This window comes from Mizuhopecten yessoensis, unplaced genomic scaffold, assembly GCF_002113885.1.
Source record: "Mizuhopecten yessoensis strain PY_sf001 unplaced genomic scaffold, ASM211388v2 scaffold1581, whole genome shotgun sequence".
Lineage (NCBI taxonomy): Eukaryota > Metazoa > Mollusca > Bivalvia > Pectinida > Pectinidae > Mizuhopecten > Mizuhopecten yessoensis.
The window spans coordinates 276,536-301,647 of record NW_018404118.1 but is presented as its reverse complement, the minus strand read 5'-3'; the positions used below and the strand labels follow the sequence as shown (position 1 = coordinate 301,647).

The 25,112-nt window shown below is 37.2% G+C and overlaps 2 protein-coding genes across 2 annotated transcripts in view; one reads left to right on the top strand and one right to left on the bottom strand.

The window, feature by feature from the left end:
• Positions 1-1,213: 1,213 nt before the first annotated feature.
• The window catches only part of LOC110465462 (cubilin-like), a 55,783-nt gene continuing 31,884 nt past the window's right edge, over positions 1,214-25,112 (bottom strand). Inside the window, exons 10-19 of the mRNA XM_021521296.1 lie at positions 19,824-19,915; positions 19,470-19,582; positions 18,309-18,407; positions 12,353-12,518; positions 10,273-10,355; positions 9,572-9,907; positions 9,126-9,294; positions 8,633-8,823; positions 5,728-5,895; positions 1,214-4,341 (exon numbers count right to left, since the gene is read on the bottom strand). Of these exons, the coding sequence (XP_021376971.1) occupies positions 4,202-4,341; positions 5,728-5,895; positions 8,633-8,823; positions 9,126-9,294; positions 9,572-9,907; positions 10,273-10,355; positions 12,353-12,518; positions 18,309-18,407; positions 19,470-19,582; positions 19,824-19,915 (1,557 nt within the window). The 3' untranslated portion in view covers positions 1,214-4,201. The remainder of the gene's footprint in view (positions 4,342-5,727; positions 5,896-8,632; positions 8,824-9,125; positions 9,295-9,571; positions 9,908-10,272; positions 10,356-12,352; positions 12,519-18,308; positions 18,408-19,469; positions 19,583-19,823; positions 19,916-25,112) is intronic.
• On the top strand, positions 21,494-22,708 carry LOC110465479. Its single transcript, XM_021521318.1, has 2 exons — positions 21,494-21,784; positions 22,002-22,708. The coding sequence occupies exons 1-2, from the start codon at positions 21,652-21,654 to the stop codon at positions 22,313-22,315; spliced, it is 447 nt and encodes a 148-aa protein (XP_021376993.1). The 5' UTR covers positions 21,494-21,651; the 3' UTR covers positions 22,316-22,708.

The following is a 25,112-nucleotide window of genomic DNA, read 5'->3' as shown; positions in this document are numbered from 1 at the left end:
TAGCCTTCCTAATCAAGGAAGTAACTTCATTTCTCTTTTTCCGAAAGTCTGTCCAAAGTACTGCATTATTAGTGGTTTTAGCTACCCTATGTATACCATTCCGAATCCTGATCTGCTTACGTATTTCATTGTGCATGATCATGGCTAGTCTTTAGAACGTCTGTATAAATCAAAATTGCCTTCATCATATTTCCAAATTCTACGTTTATAAGAGTGGTAAAAATGTGTGACTGCGCCATAAACAGGACACTGATCACTACAAACGGGATCTAGAACACCGGAAGTTGATGTATTTGGTTACTTACAATTATACATCAATTAAGGAATGGGTATTATCTGTGACACTGTGGGCTTCTGTATGAGCTGGAAGACATTGAAGGTATTAAGAATATTGTGAATATTTCTTGACCTGTTTGGCAGTAACATATCTTCATTCAGATCTCCCACAATTGTAATTGATATATCTTAGGACAGAACACACTCAGCTTTGAGGGTCTGTAACTCGCAATTGATACATACGGAGGCACGGTAGTTTAGTGGTAGGACGCCAGGCTCGTGACCGAAGGGTTGCATGTTCGAGTCACGGCACGGCACTGTGTTGTATCTTTGAGCAAGATACTTTACTCAGCTTGTTCCAGTCTGCTCAGCTGTAAACGAGTATGTGGTTGGGCAGTGCTAGAATTGTTAAATGCTAGCTGTTAGCGCCGAAATGGCTGGCTGTATGCACCATGGGGAGCTGAGAAAGGTATTGACTGGTTGCTAAGTCCCTATAACCACGGATAATAATTTGTGAACCGATTTGAGACGACCTACGTTGTGATAAAGCGGTATATAAGAACCTCAAATTATTATCATTAATATTATATATCTTGGGACAGAACTCACTCTGTGTTGATTGTCTGGAACTCACAATTGATATATCTTAGGACAGAATACACTTACTCAGTGTCGAGGGTCTGGAACTCGCATTTGACATATCGTAGTACATAAAGTACTGTGTGGTGAGGGTCTAGAACTCACAATTGATACATCTTGGTACAGATCACACTGTGTTGAGGGTTAGGACAGAACCCACCCAGGTTTGTGCGTGCTCTGGATATTGTAAGTTTATTTCAAATAAGGACATTTAGGCATTTAATCAGAAACAAGCTAAGCCCAAATAATTATTTTGTGTTCACTGGGTTACAGTGGCATAAACAACTATGAATACATCCCAATTAAAGAAGCTTTATTAAATACAAACTGAGGCAGACACAAATATAGCGTTAGAGGGGAGATAACCTGTAAATTGTTAAAGGGGAGACAACTTGTTGAGGTTTGTGTGAGGTTCACATCAGACAATTAAATTGTTTGAAATGGCCCACAAATATAAATGCTTTAGAAAATGTTTTAGGAAAGTAAGTTTCTATTTTGGTGTTTTCTGTATGAAACCAATCATTGTGTGAAGAAGTTTTTTTTAACAAAAACAGAAAAAGCAGCTGCTTTCATGAGAAATGTCTTTTTTTGATGGTTTAAAAAAAATAGTTGATAAAGTAACTTAATAATAATAAAAAAAAAAGATTTAATTGTTAATATTCCCCAAAACAATATTAATCTAGATGTGACTCACACGTTTATTTGATAGAAATGTTTAAATAACTAAAGACATTATAACATTTTAAATTTGTTAAGATGAACCTCTAATTACACCTCTGGCTTGTCAGTATTCCATTATTAAGTCCTTCACTTTGAATACTTGTTAACTTTACAAGTGAACCATTTAAGTTGTCTCCCCTTACAGTGTGTATGTCTAAATGAAACCACACTCTAAATTAATGTAGATCAAGGTGACATAACTCCAGAATAAATCAGGGAATACATTATGCATAGTAGATGGCATGTCTACATTATATAGATGGCAATTATATAAGTTTATACACTGATATATTAAAAACAAAAAACAAAAAATGGCACCATTTACAATGAAAATGCAAGAAAGGTATAACCCTAGTAGAAATGTTTAATCTTCAAAGTAAAATAAATCTCACATTGTATTATTATAAAGGTAAATAATAGGTTTAATATTGCATCAAATGTAAACTTGTATGTGTTAACGAGGTCAGTTATCAAACTATATGCATTGAATGCTAAATGCGAAATTATCAAACTGTTTGCACTGCATGATAAAGTGAAATATTGAAATATATCAGAGAAGGTCATTAGATTGTGATTTGTTTAAAAAAAACACTCTTTGAACATCACCAGTTAAATTTGATCAGTTTGCATTTCACAAAATACCACATACCTAAAAAGTTTGTAAAATAAGTAAATACTCAAAACAAAAATTGAGAATACACCATTTGAAAAACCTCATGTAAATAACTTTGTGTAGTTTCCTACAAATTAAGGAATCTCAATGTTCTACTACTAAACTACAACTAGATTATACTTCTGCAGTAAAATCATCCCTTATTGAAACGAGGTGTCCTGTAAATAGAAGCAGCATTACCAAACTTATTCTGCTTTCTGTAAAGATTCATTTCTTGCATGATTCGCCAAACCATCCTTATGTAGTTTCTTAAAAATAAACTTTTTGCACTTAAATTGCAATATTACAGCATTTCAGTTATTGACACAACACTGCTAAGACTAGATACACTAATCTGTTCACTTACAGCACACTGATGTTTTCTATAAGGGATAACAAACATCAAAACAACTCAGTATATTATCAAACAAACAATAATAAAAAGGGAATCTGTATATATATAAACATTCAACACTGTCACCAAAACCAGTAGGGTTGAGTCCTGTTTGAACCCGTGCAGATGTATGTCCACCTGTGACCCTCCCCAACATCTTGTAGGCCTGGTACTGTGTAGTACTAATGAGAAGTCCACCTGTGACCCTCCCCACAATCTTGTAGGCCTGGTACTGTGTGGTACTAATGAGAAGCCCATCTGTGACCCTCCCCACCATCTTGTAGGCCTGGTACTGTGTGGTACTAATGAGAAGTCCATCTGTGACCCTCCTCACCACCTTGTAGGCCTGGTACTGTGTGGTACTAATGAGAAGTCCATCTGTGACCCTCCCCACCATCTTGCAGGCCTGGTACTGTGTGGTACTAATGAGAGGTCCACCTGTGACCCTCCCCACCATCTTGTAGGCCTGGTACTGTGTAGTACTAATGAGAAGCCCATCTGTGACCCTTCCCACCATCTTGTAGGCCTGGTACTGTGTGGTACTAATGAGAAGTCCACCTCTGTCAGCAGAATACATGGAAAGTCCAACTGTGATAACCCTTAAACTCTACTAGTACTGGATGGTACTCAATAGGAATGTGAAAGTTTGATGTAGCATTTAAGGAATTAGTTGATTACAATTTTTAATCTTCTCATAATATATTTATATTAGTAATTTTATGTAGGATACAAACATTGTACTGATCCAAGCTGTTTTGAATTTAAACTTATTTCGGATTGATTCGAACAGTTAACTGATCTTGTTCAGAATCTTAAGAGGGTAATTCCAAAGTATTGATAAAATAGCCATTTTAGAAAGTGAAAAATGTGTCTGCCAATCTGAGGCCATAATTTGAATGATCTGTTGAACATTTGTTCATGATCAGAACCCTTAAAGAAAAGATTTACAGATGTACAGAAAATTGACCAAGTACAAATGTACTAATGAGCTTAGCTCTTATTGGGCCAGGTATTGTTTTGTGTCATCTTAAGAACTGAAGAGTAGATCACAACATAAGCACTAACTCATTGTTTCAAACAACATCTAAACAAAATACAAAAATATAATATTGTATATATACAATGTACACAATTGTATACAAGTTTCTATGGCACATGTGAGTTTGGAACTCAATAATCTAACAAATGCCGTCAGCATGATAAAATAAGTTTCTATGGCACATACAAAGGCAGAACAGTTTTCTTCTTGTGTTCAACATAAGGATTTATCAAACAGCTCAATTTTGCAAAAAATATTAACAGCCACAAAGGTATAAAAGGTCAAGTCATTAGGTGTAGAAATCAGATCTGTGTGGTTGCCATAGCTACACAAAGGTATCAGGTCAAGTCATTAGGTGTAGAAATCAGATCTGTGTGGTTGTCATTGTCACCAAGGTATGAAGTCATTAGTTGTAGAGTTAGATGTTGGAGGTCCATATTGGTAGTTATAGATGTCAGATCTGTGTGGTTGCCGAGGGTATCTAGGTGGTGACACTAAGGTCCTGGAGGTGCCTGTAGTTGGGATATTTGATACGTTTGTACAGGGCAGGTACAGCCATAGCCAGAACCACTCCAAGGGCCAGACAAACCAGAGCCACAATGACCACCACGTACGACTTCACTGTAATAACAAATTGTATAGATCTATAAAGAATGTATCTGTTGTGATCATTTTACATTTTTAAATAAGAAAAAGAGGCCTAGAGGGCCTGAATCGCTCACCTCAAAATTTTAGCAATCATGGCAAAAGATTCTCAATGAAAGTAATATGGAAAATAAAATCTTAGGGATAGAGTCATTACCCTGGGACAATCCTGCCAGCATGTGTGTATCCAAATCTTCATGCTCAGCAATTTTATATAGTACAATAGGGTGGGGATCTCAAAGGTTTCCATGTTATGACCAAGTGGACGACGGATGCCACGGTATGGCATAATTATAAGCTTACCTTGGTCCTTTGGACCCGCTGAGCTAAATAACTGAACTTAATAGATAAGGTTTATTGTAGAGAATATTTCTTTTTCCTGCTATCTATCCAACATCCTCTGACATGAACTAAACAACACTAAAACAACAATGGTGTATTGTATGTCGAAGCACATGATTGCTGATAATCAGTAAAAATCAATATCCTAACTTAGGTTTTACATGTTTTAGTATCTACATGAATTAAAAATTCCATCAATCAATATTTCTTAAAATTTCTTAAAATGTCCAGTTTGTTTTTTAACATTTCATAGAAAAAGTTATTATTATCCTTAAAACAAAAACCACCATATGGTCATATTTGATTATGTTGGATAAGTTTTTTGTAGTTTTGTTTGAACATATAAAAAACCAATTTTTTTCTCAAAAGACAAACATGGCATTGACATAGAAAGTACCCAATATACCGTTAAACAATGGTTTATCAACAAATCAGATACTGGTGTAGGACAGAGTAGGTAACCAATTTACCTGGAAACAAAGCTTTATTAACAAGAATGATGTATCTAGTGGTTCCTCTAACACGAAAATAAAGCTATTATTTCCAAACAGAGTGATGGTTGGTTATAATGTTTATTGACAAGTACTGTAGAATAATTTATTTTCGTGGGGTTAAAATTTTTGTGGTTTTTATAGACTAACCTGTTTCAAGGACATTATATTTTGCTAATTTCTTATTTTCCCCTATCTATACCATACCAAATTTATGTTTTCGTGGGGATTTAATTTCGTGGATTATTGTTAACCACGAAATAAACGAAATTTAATGTCCCACGAAAATTTATGACTTTACAGTAGGCTTGTTTGTCTTCTCCGTATGTTACGTCCTATTCACAGCTAAGTTAAGTAAGGGTGGCAGTGTGTAACAACAACAGATATGTACGTGTAAGAGCGGGAGGAGACATTGAGTCTACTTACCCCCAGCAGATTTATTTTGAGTTTTTTGTTAGATTTGGTGTTTTCTGAATGGGGGCAGGATATGTATATATCATGAGCAGGACAAGAGATAGTGCTTACTTACCCCCAGTAGATTTCTTTGGAGGGTTTGTCGGTTTTGGTGTTGTCGGAATGGGGACAGGATATGTACAGTTCAATTCATCTGTGTTGTCACCGCAGTCATTGATCCCATTACAGTACCAGTCAGGATGGATACACTTGCCATTCTGACATTTCTGTGTGGGAGGACAAGCTGAAATGACAAGTTCGATTATAACACCTAAACAACTCTGACATGTACATGTAGATTATAAATTGACAATTGTATAGGGTATCTATGTAAGTAGATGTTACAGTAACAACTACACAGGATGTTATAGGGTATCTACAGAAGTAGATGTTACAGTAACAACTTCACAGGGTTTTATAGGGTATCTATGCAAGCAGATGTTACAGTAACAACTACGCAGGGTTTTATAGTGTATCTACGCTAGTATATAATATGTAAACAACTACACAGGGGTTTATAGGGTATCTATGGAAGCAGATGTTACAGTAACAACTACAGGGGGCTTTATAGGGTATCTACAGTAGTAGATGTTACAGGAACAACTACACAGGGTGTTATGGGGTATCTACTGTAGTAGATGATGTATCTACAGAAGTAGATTTAACAGTAACATCTACACAGGGTTTTATAGGGTATCTATGCAAGTAGATGTTACAGTAACAACTACGCAGGGTGTTATAGGGTATCTATGTAAGTAGATGTTACAGTAACAACTTCACAGGGTGTTATAGGGTATCTACAGAAGTAGATTTAACAGTAACATCTACACAGGGTTTTATAGGGTATCTAGATCTACAGTAGTAGATGTTACAGTAACAACTTCACAGGGTTTTATAGGGTATCTACAGAAGTAGATGTTACAGTAACAACTTCACAGGGTGTTATAGGGTATCTATGTAAGTAGATGTTACAGTAACAACTACAGGGGGCTTTATAGGGAATCTACAGTAGTAGATGATATGTGAACAACGACACAGGGTTTTATAGGGGATCTATGTAAGCAGATGTTACAGTAACAGCTACACAGGGTTTTATAGGGTATCTACAGAAGTAGATGTTACAGTAACAACTACACAGGGTGTTATAGGGTATCTACAGAAGTAGATTTAACAGTAACAACTACACAGGGTTTTATAGGGTATCTACTGTAGTAGATGATATGTTAACAACGACACAGGGTTTTATAGGGTATCTATGTAAGCAGATGTTACAGTAACAACTACACAGGGTTTTATAGGGTATCTACTGTAGTAGATGATATGTTAACATCTACACAGGGTGTTATAGGGTATCTATGTAAGTAGATGTTACAGTAACAACTACACAGGGTTTTATGGGGTATCTACTGTAGTAGATGATATGTTAACATCTACACAGGGTGTTATAGGGTATCTATGTAAGTAGACGTTACAGTAACAACTACACAGGGTTTTATAGGGTATCTACAGTAGTAGATGTTACAGTAACAACTACACAGGGTGTTATAGGGTATCTACAGAAGTAGATTTAACAGTAACAACTACACAGGGTGTTATGGGGTATCTACTGTAGTAGATGATATGTTAACAACGACACAGGGTTTTATAGGGTATCTATGCAAGTAGATGTTACAGTAACAACTACACAGGGTTTTATAGGGTATCTCCTGTAGTAGATGATATGTTAACAACTACACAGGGGTTTATAGGGAATCTACAGAATAAGATGTTACAGTAACAACTACAGAGGGCTTTATAGGGTATCTACAGAAGTAGATGATATGTTAACAACTACACAGGGTTTTATAGGGTATATGTTACAGTAACAACTACACAGGGTGTTATAGGGTATCTATGTAAGTCGATGTTACAGTAACAACTACACAGGGTTTTATAGGGAATCTACTGTAGTAGATGTTACAGTAACAACTACACAGGGTGTTATAGGGTATCTACAGAAGTAGATTTAACAGTAACAACTACACAGGGTTTTATAGGGTATCTACAGAAATAGATGTTACAGTAACAACTACAGAGGGCTTTATAAGGTATCTACAGTAGTAGATGATATGTTAACAACTACACAGGGTTTTATAGGGAATCTACAGAATAAGATGTTACAGTAACAACTACAGAGGGCTTTATAAGGTATCTACAGTAGTAGATGATATGTTAACAACTACACAGGGGTTTATAGGGAATCTACTGTAGTAGATGTTACAGTAACAACTACACAGGGCTTTATAGGGAATCTACTGTAGTAGATGATATGTTAACAACTTCAGAGGGCTTTATAGGGTATCTACAGTAGTATATGATATGTTAACAACTACACAGGGTTTTATAGGGAATCTACTGTAGTACATGATATGTTAACAACTACACAGGGTTTTATAGGGAATCTACAGAATAAGATGTTCCAGTAACAACTACAGAGGGCTTTATAGGGTATCTACAGAAGTAGATGATATGTTAACAACTACACAGGGTGTTATAGCGTATCTATGTAAGTAGATGTTACAGTAACAACTACACAGGGTGTTATAGGGTATCTACAGAAGTAGATTTAACAGTAACAACTACACAGGGTGGTATGGGGTATCTACTGTAGTAGATGATATGTTAACAACGACACTGGGTTTTATAGGGTATCTATGCAAGTAGATGTTACAGTAACAACTACACAGGGGTTTATAGGGAATCTACTGTAGTAGATGTTACAGTAACAACTACACAGGGTTTTATAGGGAATCTACAGAATAAGATGTTACAGTAACAACTACAGAGGGCTTTATAGGGTATCTACAGTAGTAGATGATATGTTAACAACTACACAGGGTTTTATAGGGTATCTATGGTGTTAGATTTTGTATTCACAATGCATATTATAAATGGACGATTTCATAGGGTATATATGGTAGCTGACTACGCATGATACTTACGGTACGTTGTGTAGTTGATCTTGAGGTGGAAAGTGGAGTTGGCTTCCAGCTTGGACATATGACCATTGTGTGTGTACACAATCATTACATAAGAACCTCGTGTCAAAGTGTTCGGCGAAAGACCCTTGGTCATGTTGAGCTTGAGAGGTGGAGAACCCATTGACCCTCCATCATATATCTTCACAATATCCCTTATAACAAATGTATACATGCATCAGAAATTTGATTCTATCAAACAATCTAAAAGCATAATTTATGTCATGGACACTCTATTACTCTTTCAGGTATTAATTTAAATATTAAAGAACTGAATAAGGTAATTTGGTATAACTGTATCAAGTAATTCTGTTTTGTTTAAATAATCGAAAATCACTTTCAGTGTGAGCAACATTCCCTAAGCAATATTCTCTAATACATTCAACAAAGGTCTGGACTACAGGGGCTTAGCACTTCCATTTGCCCAATCCTATTCACTGAGATGTTTGATACGTACTGTGTGGTGTTACCAGTGATTGAGATGTTGAGGGACAGGATGTTGGAGTTGTTCCCCTTGGCAGGTTTTAGAGCTTGTACCAGCCACACACACAAACGGCTGGTGTTCTTTGCAGCTGGCCCAACATCAATTTTCCCACTACTTTTGTCTTTCATCTCTCCACCACAGTCTGTAGTCACAAAAAGAAAGAATCCTGAAAACTTAACACAAACTGACACAACCCTGATAATTTTACATAAAGAGACATGTCAGCTCTTATAATATCATATTCCAACACCCCTCTGTTATATTCCAATCCAACTCTGGCAACACCAACCGCTAGTCCTACAAAACAAGGAATTGCTCAACACAGCAATTCACAAAAGAAAAGATTTTGTGAAGACTAAATGAATGACACATCAGACTGTGTGGCTGAATACAGCCTCAGACCAGTATACAGTACCTACCCAGGTAAGTGTATTTGACCACAAAGCCACGCCCCGTTGTTGGCACTCCTGTGGTATTGGAATTGACACTGTTGAAGTCGAGTACCAAATTGGACTTGTTGGTTGTAGGCACGAGAAGGTCTGTATTGGTATACCCAGTTAGTGATGTCACCTTTTTCCCATCATCCAGGGTGAGACTGTGTTTTGGGTTCAGATTGAGGCTATCCACAGATACGAGGATGAATGGTTTCTTATTTGGGACAAAGGTCCATTTACAGTGAGCATTGAGTGGGTACTGGTTTGGGAACTGGGGGCTGATCACAATTCCAGTGACAGCATTCAGGGTAGTCCCACACTCTACAACACATAACACTGAAGTTTAGTCAACAGGATAATTAACACATATTTCAGGTGAATGGCTCAGGACAATATTTTAAAGATTTTATACACAGAGGAGTAACAAAGTGTTTCGACCTCTCCGAAACATTCATCAAAATTTCACTTTATCTTTTGCCCATTATAATTTTACTCTTATGCAAAAGTTGTTAAAAATAGCTAATATCAATGGATTTCTCTCATGCTTGACAAACTGACCATACACAATGTCCTAATACATTTGCATTAATATTCAATATTAATCCAATCAAATTTGTAAAAGATTTCTTTTCCTCGTTCAATATAGTTAAATTTCCACATAAACTTTTGTTGCATTTTCGACTTACTGGCCATGTTTGTCTGGTAGGAAGCGGTGACAAGGGAGGACATGTTAGCACTACAGCTGCCTTTGGGACTGTTGAGAACCATTCTATAAAAAACACAAAGTTCTTCATCAATACTGGTTAACATGTGTTTAATTAATATCTTTGTGTGGTTATTGAATCTAGCAGATTCACAAAAAAAACTACTACAGGTGATGGTGTAACTGGTTAATTCTATTGTTGTAAATAATTGTATTTTTGTTGCAGAATCGTTTTAACGAAAATCTGAGGGTGTAAAATCAGATCTCAGGCTCAACAAGGTTCTAAGCCCAATTACTACAACTGAGTAAGGATGAGGACATACCTGAGGAGTGAGTAAGGATGAAGACATACCTGAGGAGTGAGTAAGGATGAGGACATACCTGAGGAGTGGGTAAGGGTGAGGTCATACCTGAGGAGTGAGTAAGGATGAGGACATACCTTAGGAGTGGATAAGGATGAGGACATACCTGAGGAGTGAGTAAGGAAAAGGACATACCAGAGGAGTGGGTAAGGATGAGGACATACCTGAGGAGTGGGTAAGGATGAGGACATACCTGAGGAGTGAGTAAGGATGAGGACATACCTGAGGAGTGAGTAAGGATGAGGACATACCTGAGGAGTGAGTAAGGATGAGGACATACCTGAGGAGTGAGTAAGGATGAGGACATACCTGAGGAGTGAGTAAGGATGAGGACATACCTGAGGAGTGAGTAAGGATGAGGACATACCTGAGGAGTGAGTAAGGATGAGGACATACCTGAGGAGTGAGTAAGGATGAGGACATACCTGAGGAGTGAGTAAGGATGAGGACATACCTGAGGAGTGAGTAAGGATGAGGACATACCTGAGGAGTGAGTAAGGATGAGGACATACCTGAGGAGTGAGTAAGGATGAGGACATACCTGAGGAGTGAGTAAGGATGAGGACATACCTGAGGAGTGAGTAAGGATGAGGACATACCTGAGGAGTGAGTAAGGATGAGGACATACCTGAGGAGTGAGTAAGGATGAGGACATACCTGAGGAGTGAGTAAGGATGAGGACATACCTGAGGAGTGAGTAAGGATGAGGACATACCTGAGGAGTGAGTAAGGATGAGGACATACCTGAGGAGTGAGTAAGGATGAGGACATACCTGAGGAGTGAGTAAGGATGAGGACATACCTGAGGAGTGAGTAAGGATGAGGACATACCTGAGGAGTGAGTAAGGATGAGGACATACCTGAGGAGTGAGTAAGGATGGAGGTATATATGAGGAGTGAGTAAGGAAGAGGACATTCCTGAGGAGTGGGTAAGGATGAGGACATACCTGAGGAGTGGGTAAGGATGAGGACATACTTGAGGAGTGAGTAAGGATGAAGACATACCTGAGGAGTGGGTAAGGATGAGGACATACCTGAGGAGTGGGTAAGGAAGAGGACATACCTGAGCAGTGAGTAAGGATGAGGACATACCTGAGGAGTGGGTAAGGAAGAGGACATACCTGAGCAGTGAGTAAGGATGAGGACATACCTGAGGAGTGGGTAAGGATGAGGACATACTTGAGGAGTGAGTAAGGATGAAGACATACCTGAGGAGTGGGTAAGGATGAGGACATACCTTAGGAGTGACTAAGGATGAGGACATACCTTAGGAGTGAGTAAGGCTGAGGACATACCTTAGGAGTGAGTAAGGATGAGGAAATACCTTAGGAGTGAGTAAGGATGATGACATATATGAGGAGTGAATAAGGATGGGGACATATATGAGGAGTGAGTAAGGATGAGGACATATATGAGGAGTGAGTAAGGATGAGGACATACCTGAGGAGTGGGTAAGGATGAGGACATACCTTAGGAGTGAGTAAGGATGAGGACATACCTTAGGAGTGAGTAAGGATGATGACATATATGAGGAGTGAATAAGGATGGGGACATATATGAGGAGTGAGTAAGGATGAGGACATATATGAGGAGTGAGTAAGGATGAGGACATACCTGAGGAGTAAGTAAGGATGAAGCGATTAAGAGGACTGAGTTGACATGAAGAGCATACCTTAAGGATGAGTGATCCTGATTACGTACCTGAAGCCACTTTGGCTCTGGGAGTAGATGACAGGCACCAGCATGTTTTGAGTCTTCATATTAACAGTAATTATAGGAGGAGTGTTAGTTTTGGTCAGTCCTTCATACACAGCCAGTGTGTCGTTCTGACATAGTGTGACATGGCCCATCGTCAGGTCCAGCAGCCCTGGGAAATGTAACAACAGAATAACAATAATTTTGCACCAATGAACCAATATTTGATGACACCATCCTCTTGCTGTGTAGATTTTATCTGTGCAGCCGTGCCAACGATGTGCTGTAAGTATAACATTTGCTACATATTAAGAGCTAATATCCTACAGAGAAATTTTTCAGAAAGGATAGCAATACAAAATTATGACTCTTCTGAATATTGTGTAGACTCTCAGTCTAATATGTTCTCCAGATTATTGAATCTTTATTGTAGGGCTATTGAAAATAAAATGTAACAACCTTGTCATTACTAGCACTTAATGTGATGAGTGAAACCCAATCACTGAGTCAATTCAATGTAGCCCCATCACTGAGTCAATTCAATGTAGTTCCGTGTAGCCCCATCACTGAGGCAATTCAATGTAGTTCCGTGTAGCCCCATCATTACTGAGGCAATTCAATGACGTTCCGTGTAGCCCCATCATCACTGAGGCAATTCAATGTAGTTCCGTGTAGCCTCATCATCACTGAGGCAATTCAATGTAGTTCCGTGTAGCCCTATCATCACTGAGGCAACTCAATGTAGTTCCGTGTAGCCCCATCATCACTGAGGCAATTCAATGTTCCGTGTAGCCCATCATCACTGAGGCAACTCAATGTAGTTCCGTGTAGCCCCATCATCGCTGGGGCAATTCAATGTAGTTCCGTGTAGCCCCATCATTACTGAGGCAATTCAATGACGTTCCGTGTAGCCCCATCATCACTGAGGCAATGCAATGTAGTTCAGTGTAGCCTCATCATCACTGAGGCAATTCAATGTAGTTCAGTGGAGCCTCATCATCACTGAGGCAATTCAATGTAGTTCTGTGTAGCCGCCCCATCACTGAGGCAATTCAATGTAGTTCAGTGGAGCCTCATCATCACTGAGGCAATTCAATGTAGTTCCGTGTCGCCCCATCACTGAGGCAATTCAATGTAGTTCCGTGGAGCCCCACCATCACTGAGGCAATTCAATGTAGTTCTGTGTAGCCCCATCACTGAGGCAATTCAATGTAGTTCAGTGTAGCCTCATCATCACTCAGGCAATTCAATGTAGTTCAGTGTAGCCACATCATCACTGAGGCAATTCAATGTAATTCCGTGTAGCCCCATCATCACTGAGGCAATTAAATGTAGTTCCGTGTAGCCCCATCATCACTGCGGCAATTCAATGTAGTTCCGTGTAGCCCCATCATCACTGAGGCAATTCAATGTAGTTCAGTGTAGCCTCATCATCACTGAGGCAATTCAATGTAGTTCAGTGTAGCCACATCATCACTGAGGCAATTCAATGTAGTTCCGTGTAGCCACAACATCACTGAGGCAATTCAATGTTCCGTGTAGCCCATCATCACTGAGGCAACTCAATGTAGATCCGTGTAGCCCCATCATCACTGAGGCAATTCAATGTAGTTCCGTGTAGCCCCATCATCACCGAGTCAATTCAATGTAGTTCCGTGTAGCCCCATCACTGAGTCAATTCAATGTAGTTCTGTGTAGCCCCATCACTGAGGCAATCAAATGTAATACAGCGTAGCCCCATCACTGAACGATTCAATGTACTCCAGTGTAGCCCCATCACTGAGGCAATCAAATATAATACAGCGTAACCCCATCACTGAGCGATTCAATGTAGTCCAGTATAGCCCCATCACTGAGGCAATTCAATGTAGTTCAGTGTAGCCCCATCACTGAGGCAATCAAATGTAATACAACGTAGCCCCATCACTGAGTGATTCAATGTAGTCCAGTGTAGCCCCATCACTGAGGCAATCGAATGTAATACAGTGTAGCACTTCCACCGAGTCAATTCAATGTAATACAGTATAGCCCCATCACTGGGTTAATTCAATGTAGTCCAGTGTAGCCCCATCATCACTGAGTCAATTCAATGAATTCAGTGTAGCCCCATCACTGGGTTATACATGCTAGATAAATTCCAAATTAATATTCATGTATTGTTATTATTATTCAGGTAAGTTTTGTCCCTTAAACAATGAGTATTACACATAAGCTGGTGTGGGTTTGTGTGTGCGTGTGTGTGAGAGGAAAACAAATTACAACATTCTATATATTTAATCTTTGTACATAGCTACCGGAAATAGAAGAAGACTGATATAGGCAAAGCCTGTTGTCTAATTCTTTTGTCAATACTGTTCTAATATCTTCTTTAATTTTAACTTATATGTTTGTATTATATATGAATTGTCAATAAAAAACTTTTGAATTAAATTGAATCGTACAGGGATCAAGTTCAGTTCCTATTGTAGTACAGGTCACAGTGATAAACAGGATATATATATAGACATCTAATAGGGATCAAGTTCCTTCCTTACTGTAGTAAAGGTCATGGTGATATACAGGATATAGATATCTAATAGGGATCAAGTTCATTCCTTACTGTAGTAAAGGTCATGGTGATATACAGGATATAGATATCTAATAGGGATCAAGTTCATTCCTTACTGTAGTAAAGGTCATGGTGATATACAGGATATAGATATCTAATAGGGATCAAGTTCATTCCTTACTGTAGTAAAGGTCATGGTGATATACAGGATATAGATATCTAATAGGGATCAAGTTCATTCCTTACTGTAGTAAAGGTCATGGTGATATACAGGATATAGATATCTAATAGGGATCAAGTTCATTCCTTACTGTAGTAAAGGTCATGGTGATATACAGGATATAGATATCTAATAGGGATCAAGTTCATTCCTTACTGTAGTAAAGGTCATGGTGATATACAGGATATAGATATCTAATAGGGATCAAGTTCATTCCTTACTGTAGTAAAGGTCATGGTGATATACAGGATATAGATATCTAATAGGGATCAAGTTCATTCCTTACTGTAGTAAAGGTCATGGTGATATACAGGATATAGATATCTAATAGGGATCAAGTTCATTCCTTACTGTAGTAAAGGTCATGGTGATATACAGGATATAGATATCTAATAGGGATCAAGTTCATTCCTTACTGTAGTAAAGGTCATGGTGATATACAGGATATAGATATCTAATAGGGATCAAGTTCATTCCTTACTGTAGTAAAGGTCATGGTGATATACAGGATATAGATATCTAATAGGGATCAAGTTCATTCCTTACTGTAGTAAAGGTCATGGTGATATACAGGATATAGATATCTAATAGGGATCAAGTTCATTCCTTACTGTAGTAAAGGTCATGGTGATATACAGGATATAGATATCTAATAGGGATCAAGTTCATTCCTTACTGTAGTAAAGGTCATGGTGATATACAGGATATAGATATCTAATAGGGATCAAGTTCATTCCTTACTGTAGTAAAGGTCATGGTGATATACAGGATATAGATATCTAATAGGGATCAAGTTCATTCCTTACTGTAGTAAAGGTCATGGTGATATACAGGATATAGATATCTAATAGGGATCAAGTTCATTCCTTACTGTAGTAAAGGTCATGGTGATATACAGGATATAGATATCTAATAGGGATCAAGTTCATTCCTTACTGTAGTAAAGGTCATGGTGATATACAGGATATAGATATCTAATAGGGATCAAGTTCATTCCTTACTGTAGTAAAGGTCATGGTGATATACAGGATATAGATATCTAATAGGGATCAAGTTCATTCCTTACTGTAGTAAAGGTCATGGTGATATACAGGATATAGATATCTAATAGGGATCAAGTTCATTCCTTACTGTAGTAAAGGTCATGGTGATATACAGGATATAGATATCTAATAGGGATCAAGTTCATTCCTTACTGTAGTAAAGGTCATGGTGATATACAGGATATAGATATCTAATAGGGATCAAGTTCATTCCTTACTGTAGTAAAGGTCATGGTGATATACAGGATATAGATATCTAATAGGGATCAAGTTCATTCCTTACTGTAGTAAAGGTCATGGTGATATACAGGATATAGATATCTAATAGGGATCAAGTTCATTCCTTACTGTAGTAAAGGTCATGGTGATATACAGGATATAGATATCTAATAGGGATCAAGTTCATTCCTTACTGTAGTAAAGGTCATGGTGATATACAGGATATAGATATCTAATAGGGATCAAGTTCATTCCTTACTGTAGTAAAGGTCATGGTGATATACAGGATATAGATATCTAATAGGGATCAAGTTCATTCCTTACTGTAGTAAAGGTCATGGTGATATACAGGATATAGATATCTAATAGGGATCAAGTTCATTCCTTACTGTAGTAAAGGTCATGGTGATATACAGGATATAGATATCTAATAGGGATCAAGTTCATTCCTTACTGTAGTAAAGGTCATGGTGATATACAGGATATAGATATCTAATAGGGATCAAGTTCATTCCTTACTGTAGTAAAGGTCATGGTGATATACAGGATATAGATATCTAATAGGGATCAAGTTCATTCCTTACTGTAGTAAAGGTCATGGTGATATACAGGATATAGATATCTAATAGGGATCAAGTTCATTCCTTACTGTAGTAAAGGTCATGGTGATATACAGGATATAGATATCTAATAGGGATCAAGTTCATTCCTTACTGTAGTAAAGGTCATGGTGATATACAGGATATAGATATCTAATAGGGATCAAGTTCATTCCTTACTGTAGTAAAGGTCATGGTGATATACAGGATATAGATATCTAATAGGGATCAAGTTCATTCCTTACTGTAGTAAAGGTCATGGTGATATACAGGATATAGATATCTAATAGGGATCAAGTTCATTCCTTACTGTAGTAAAGGTCATGGTGATATACAGGATATAGATATCTAATAGGGATCAAGTTCATTCCTTACTGTAGTAAAGGTCATGGTGATATACAGGATATAGATATCTAATAGGGATCAAGTTCATTCCTTACTGTAGTAAAGGTCATGGTGATATACAGGATATAGATATCTAATAGGGATCAAGTTCATTCCTTACTGTAGTAAAGGTCATGGTGATATACAGGATATAGATATCTAATAGGGATCAAGTTCATTCCTTACTGTAGTAAAGGTCATGGTGATATACAGGATATAGATATCTAATAGGGATCAAGTTCATTCCTTACTGTAGTAAAGGTCATGGTGATATACAGGATATAGATATCTAATAGGGATCAAGTTCATTCCTTACTGTAGTAAAGGTCATGGTGATATACAGGATATAGATATCTAATAGGGATCAAGTTCATTCCTTACTGTAGTAAAGGTCATGGTGATATACAGGATATAGATATCTAATAGGGATCAAGTTCATTCCTTACTGTAGTAAAGGTCATGGTGATTAACAGGATATAGATATCTAATAGGGATCAAGTTCATTCCTTACTGTAGTACAGGTCATGGTGATAAACAGGATGTAGATATCTAATAGGGATCAAGTTCATTCCATATTGTAGTAAAGGTAAAGGTCATGGTGATTAACAGGATATAGATATATAATAGGGATCAAGTTCATTCCTTATTGTAGTAAAGGTAAAGGTCATGGTGATTAACAAGATATAGACATCTAATAGGGATCAAGTTCATTCCTTATTGTAGTAAAGGTAAAGGTCATGGTGATTTACAGGATATAGATATCTAATAGGGATCAAGCTCATTCCTTACTGTAGTAAAGGTCATGGTGATAAACAGGATATAGATATCTAATAGGGATCAAGTTCATTCCTTACTGTAGTACAGGTCATGGTGATGGATATAGATATCTAATAGAGATCAAGTTCATCATTTCCTAGTGGTCAAGGTAGGGGTGTTAGTCTGTACTTACAGGCACTTCCTTGAGGCCTGATAGACCAGGTACATTGAGTCCCACTTTTACCAATCATGCTATAGGATCCATATGGCCCTGTAGACAGCTGGTCACAGGCTGAAAGTAAAACAATTAACACTTGAAACATTTGATCAAAGATAATCATTTCAAACTTTACACTTTGTTCCCTTGTGTGACAACATTTTGTGGCAAACTAAAATCTAGTTAACACTGTTCTATGTTACTAACATTAAAACTATAGCTTAACGGATGTGTTATAGGTACCATACAGAACTTTACCTGGTAGGATGTGGTTATGGGTACCATACAGAACTTTACCTGGTGTGATGTGGTTATAGGTACCATCCAGAACTTTACCTGGTGTGATGTAGTTATAGGTACCATACAGAACTTTACCTGGTGTGGTGTGGTTATAGGTACCCTAAAGAACTTTACCTGGTGTGATGTGGTTATAGGTACCATACAGAACTTTACCCGGTGTGATGTGGTTATAGGTACCCTACAGACTTTTAGGTGGTAGGATGTGGTTATTCCGTCTTTGTGTATTGCAGAGTTATCTTCCCTTCTGAGCAGGTATTGATGGTTACGTCATTGGTTTGTGGGAGAAAATTACATTGTTTTCTCAAAAATTGATGACGTTACTCTCACAAACCAATGACGTAACAATCAATACCTGCTCACAAGAGAAGATAACTCTGCAGAATGCAAAGACGGAATAGGTACCATACAGAACTTTACCTGGTGTAATGTGGTTAAAGGTACCATACAGAACTTTACCTGGTGTGATGTAGTTATAGGTACCATACAGAACTTTACCCGGTGTGATGTGGTTATAGGTACCCTACAGACTTTTAGCTGGTAGGATGTGGTTATTCCGTCTTTGTGTATTGCAGAGTTATCTTCTCTTCTGAGCAGGTATTGATGGTTACGTCATTGGTTTGTGTGAGAAAATTACATTGTTTTCTCAAAAATTGATGACGTTACTCTCACAAACCAATGACGTAACAATCAATACCTGCTCACAAGAGAAGATAACTCTGCAGAATGCAAAGACGGAATAGGTACCATACAGAACTTTACCTGGTGTAATGTGGTTAAAGGTACCATACAGAACTTTACCTGGTGTGATGTGGTTATAGGTACCCTACAGAACTTTACCTGGTGTGACAGGTCTATAGCTGGCTGTGAAGGTCCCCAAACCAACAAAGTTGGTGGCTTTGATAAGGATACTCTGTCCACTCCCTGTTACAGTGTAAAAGTCAGACAATTTTCTGAAAAATAAAATTATTAGTTTCACATTGTTTCCTTTCAAACCTTAATTCCACGAGAAAATAAGATCTTTTACAGGTGTCCTCAGCCTCTCACAGATTCACCTGAATAGATTTTTTTATAAGTGATCAATCAAATGATGCTGAGGTTCTATAGTATAAAGGCAGTCCATTTGTGTTTAAATATATCTTTAGCAGTCTATAGATGGATTAATATGAAACTGATCTTGCACAGATGACTTACTTGAACACAGCAATCTCCTTGGACGGTGTGTTGTCATCATACACTTCCAGAGTAGCTTTGTTCAGGTTTCCCTTCAGAAAGGTCACATGGGCCTGAAGATGGATCAAGATGAGTAAGTCAATGCTAACTAAATAACATCTATAGCCATGTCCACAATATAATGTACACAGGAGACAACAATTTGTGAATCACCTAATACTGCTTACATATGTATGGGACAAGGAAGTCATTCTTACAGTGTAGACAACATGATGTTGTCAAAATTTTGGAGCAATGCGCTCCTTTATTGTGACACAGAAAAAAATACAAAATAGTTACATGACAGAAAGATGAGTTGTATCAGCTTTGACCTCCAAGTCTGACCCTGACCTTGGCCGTAGGACATTTCCTGGTTACAGAACCATTTAGGGTGTCAATATCATATGATATGTGATCGAGATAAGTAACAAAACTGTTTTGAACTATGACCTTTATTTGTGACATCAGCATTTGAGGGGTGAATTTGGTCCAGAAAAGCATTCTTTAGGACATGTACTTGCAACGGATATGTCCATAAGAATTTATCAAAATATCTACATTATTGAATGCTCCTCATAAAAACTTTAACCTAAGTTTTTGACCATGGCATTGGAACCAAAGTCTGGATACGCCCCTTATATAACAATAATTATATTTGTATAAATAATAGTATTTTCCAAATACCGTTACTCAACAATGTGATAACAATTACATTCTGTCCTAAAGATCAGTATACATATACCCAAGCTGTTTAAAAATGAAAGGAATGTTTATAAAATAAACTAATTTATTTTAAGCAAATAACTCACAAAAGTAATTAATTAATTCTGTAAGGAAATAAAGAAATTGTACATGTAAAAATGGTTCTTTACAAGTTGTCAATATATTGTATACATGGAAATTACTGTTTTCATTGTACCCTGTTCTGGGACTTATTTTGTATAGAATGTTCATGCTAGAAGTTAGAAATATCTTTGACCTCTTGTTACAACTAAGTGTGGAGTGAACATGATAAAATACTTTCATCAGAATATTTTACCTCAACCACGTATCATATGTTCCAAAAGTGATTGTGTTTTGTGTAGGTGTAAATGGAGTTTTAATACAATGACTTCTGTAAACCTACCCATTTCTTATGTCCTGGATACACTTACTATTAGTGTCTTAAAAATGAAACATGGCTGCATGGATGTCAATATTTTAAGTCCATATAAATGGAATTAGAAATTTACATCACGTACATATTTATTGTTGTAATGTAATATTTACATGTGACCCTGAAATAGAATAAAGCTGTAGTTTGTAATTTACTAATTGGAAGTGGTCAGGTAACCTGTTGATCGTTATGTGATTGTTAATGAGTTGTAGAGTGAAATACACAGGTAAGGTTAATTACCTGTACAGGCAAGCTGTGATACCTCCCTACAGCATGAAAGGGTCACAAGGATAATTAGTGGTAATGACCCTCTATTGTGTAGGTCAAGGTCAAGAGGTCAGATTAAGACCCTTTATAACAACAAACTCTAATTACAGAGGTCAAAGGCCAAGCAGGTAGAGATCAAAGGGCATGGTCCTCACCTCATAATTAAAGTCATTACAGGTTCTCACTTTGATCTTTCTCACCTTTGATCCCCTCACATCAAAGTGACGATGACTGAGGAGAACCCTAGCCTGGGCTTGGAGGGGGCATGGTCCTACAGAGGTGGAAGAGTATATAAGAACAGCTGATCCCTTTGGAACTTACAGTTGATCTAAATCCTACATTTCCTACACATGTAAAGCTACAGATCTAGTTGAACTAAAATAAATAATGACTTCCGAAGTCTCCACCGGTACAACTGACAATCAGCAACTGACCACATGTGATGTCATTGCCACAGCCTTTGACCTGCGGACACTGCTGGTTCACCACGATCGTTCACTCCAACAGATCAACCTTATAGGTAAAGACACTACTCCCATGGAATGTTATCTGTGTGTCCACTGTAAACACCTATATTACACCTCTTCTTGCATTCCTGTAAATTACTAGTATCAGAAATTGTATCTTTATATTATTATTATGAAATACAAATTGTAAACCTATAATTTTATTCATCATTATAAATTTACTCCTGTTTTACTAGTCACCTGTATTACATATTTTACATTTTCTTACAGACAGCTACATGACTAGACTGACCAATCAGGCACTCATCTACCTCAAACAGGGAAGAAAAGGTCATGCCCTGAGGATCCTCACCCATAAGGCCATAGCTGTGGGAGTCAAGCACCTGTATCGCCTCTACCGTCTACGCAAATGGTACCAAGTGCAGCATGTTGTGATGAGTATCATCCGTACACTTCAGAATGAGGCTCTACCTATTCCAACCCAACCAGACTACTCCAACCTTATGGACTTGGAAACAGAACAGACAAAGAGCATCTCACAGACACTCACTGTTGCCCATTGCAACCATTACAGGGAAGACTGAGTGTTTCCATAGCAACTAGTTCAGGATGACTTAGTGTTTCCATAGTGATGACATTAGTGTTAAAATCAAACTGTTTCAGTGATGACAAATGTTTCCAGCGAGACCACTGCATGACCTGTATTTTTCCTCATTGTTTTATATGGTGTAATAAGGTGTGATTGAGAACTCTTTCTTACTAATTAAGACTAAGTACCAGATCAGCATCAAGTCACTTATTACTGCCCACTGGTCAGCTGGTCAATGTTAAAGGTGATTGACCAATGTTTACTGTATGTATCTTGTAGTGCTGCATATTGTTTGGGTTCCATAATGTACCTAACTATTATATAGCTATTATCACTTGTGACTAATGTAGTGCTTATTTATTAACTGAAATAAAATCTGTATATACCATTACTTTGTGTTGTGTTGTTTATAATAACCTGTGTTAACCGACAAGACATTACATCACATTATATACCAGACTAGACAGGAGTTTTTATCAAACACTCTGTTAAAGCAGGTTACAATTTTACTGGTAGGTGTTACCATGTGAGCCAGATTTACATAATCAGGTCAATTGACCCCATGCAAGTTCATTGGGGCACTGTTACTAATACACACACAATGACAATGCTGACAAATGTATATCGTAAGAACATCAAACATAAAGCTAACTATAGGACCAAGCAGAGCAATTATTACTGTATATTTACATTCTGTATGCTTAGACCCATTGACAAAAATTACATTCTTAAATGCATAACACAGGTGTTCATAGAATCTCAGCACGTGGCAACTGATAGTAACCTGATCACACTGCGTAGTAATACACTACAAAAACTTCTCACTCGGAACGACCTAACTAGATGCTTAATTCTTACATCTTAAAATATTATTGAACTGTGCTTTGTGAAATATCCACGTATTCACGTGTCCTGTGCTACACATAAACATTGAATATGGAACTACATTTTGTTGTGTTATTGTTGTTGACGGTTGCTAAGATCTCTCACGATAGTGTCACATTTCCCCGCGAAAAAACACTGTTCTCGCCACTGCGTTGCACCCGTGGATAAGCAGGAACAAACCCTGTTTACTTGTTTTATTCGTTGTTATATCGATGCACTGAAAGGATTCGTCAATGTAAATATAAGGAATGATATTTATTTTTTCAACATTTATGAGGTTATAACCACAATGGGTTTTTGGACATATTTTAAATGAATCGCTAACGCGATTCATTCAATATGTCCATAAACCCATTGTTGTTATGACCTCATAAATGTTGAAAAAATAAAAATCATTCCTTAAATATGATCAATGATATAGGGTTAGGTACAATAATATCATCTTGATCAGGTAGTACAATTTCTTTGAACAAGCTATGGGAGAACAGGAATTATTTTAAGCCAACTCAGATCAGTTATGTGCTTATGGTTGAACTGCTTAGGGTGTTAAAATGTCAATAACTATAGAGATTTATTTTTGTTAACGACAACATATGTCTCCCCTTTAACAGTCTAAACGTTGCAATCCAGACAAGTTATTCATGAAAACTTATTTGACCTTTGACCACATGGTCATGGTCACAACGACCTAAAGACATATCCACGATGTTCTTTCTATGCATTTTAGAACAAACCTTCATGCCATTCTGAATATTGAACCCTGTGTACACACTATTGGTGTGAACCCTGTGTACACACTATAGGTGTGTGTTAAAACTGGTTAGGTCCTCTACAGTTCATCCAAGAATGGACTATCAAACATAACTATCAACAAAAAGTGAGCGATAAATCTGTTTCATCCTATTACCCGATACTGACACATTCCAAATAGATATTCTATATCAAGCAGTCAGGGTTTGATTATATATCATAGTATAATTCTGTAGTTTCTGATATTCATCGAAGTCTGTGAGTGGGGACATTATTCGGTGTCATCAGTCAAACATTTTTAATGTTACGTACTAAGAGTGAAAGAAAACACTTTTCCATAACTCTTAAGTGATGACAACCATAACTTTAACTATCCTATCACAGACCCTTAATATTTTATATATACATATTAAAATTAGATGCAGTGAGGGATTATTGGCATCACCTTGGTGTACAATTTTAAATGTTTAAAACAATCAGATTCTTTTTACCTTTGACCATGAGGTACTAATTGCAAGTCATCTGTAGAAAATACAGTAATACTGCAATTTTAATCAGATCTCTTTAATGGTTTAAAAGTTACAGACCGGACAAAATGTTCGTGAAATTTGGCATATATTCAACTTTTGACATTGGGGTTATAATAGCAATGACCTATAGATAGTTCATTGCAAAACACCTGTAGGTGACACAGGTATGTTTCAAGTTTCATGAAGATATATTTAATGGTTTAAAAGTTACAGCCTGTTTAAAATGTTCCTAAAAAAATGGAAATATTCCGCCTTTGACCTTGGGGTCAGGGATACAATGACCTAATGACAGTGCACTGCACATCGTCTATGGGTAATGTCGGTATTCTTCAAGTTTCATCAAGATATCCTTAAGTTTAAGTTTAAAAGTTATGGACAAGCTAAAGATCATATTAGAAGAACCAGAAGGGGAGACAATTAATGAGGCCTTGCAGTATACAACACCTATAACAAAATAGGTGTTAAGATCGATCATAGTGACCACATGAATGTCAGACAGTAAACTTCATTTGGAAGAACTTATGGTATATATTCAAACAAAATATACATATTATTAATAAAACTAGAAAATGTCTGTAAGACATAAATGCCCCGTTGCCATTTGAAATTAGTTTCAGTGTTCTATAA

What these genes read in the sequence shown, in the direction of transcription:
- LOC110465479 (XM_021521318.1), top strand. Translation starts at nt 21,652, where the DNA reads ATGACTTCCGAAGTCTCCACCGGTACAACTGACAATCAGCAACTGACC. An exon ending in CCAACAGATCAACCTTATAG is followed by an intron (nt 21,785 to 22,001) that starts GTAAAGACACTA and finishes ATTTTCTTACAG; the next exon opens with ACAGCTACATGACTAGACTG.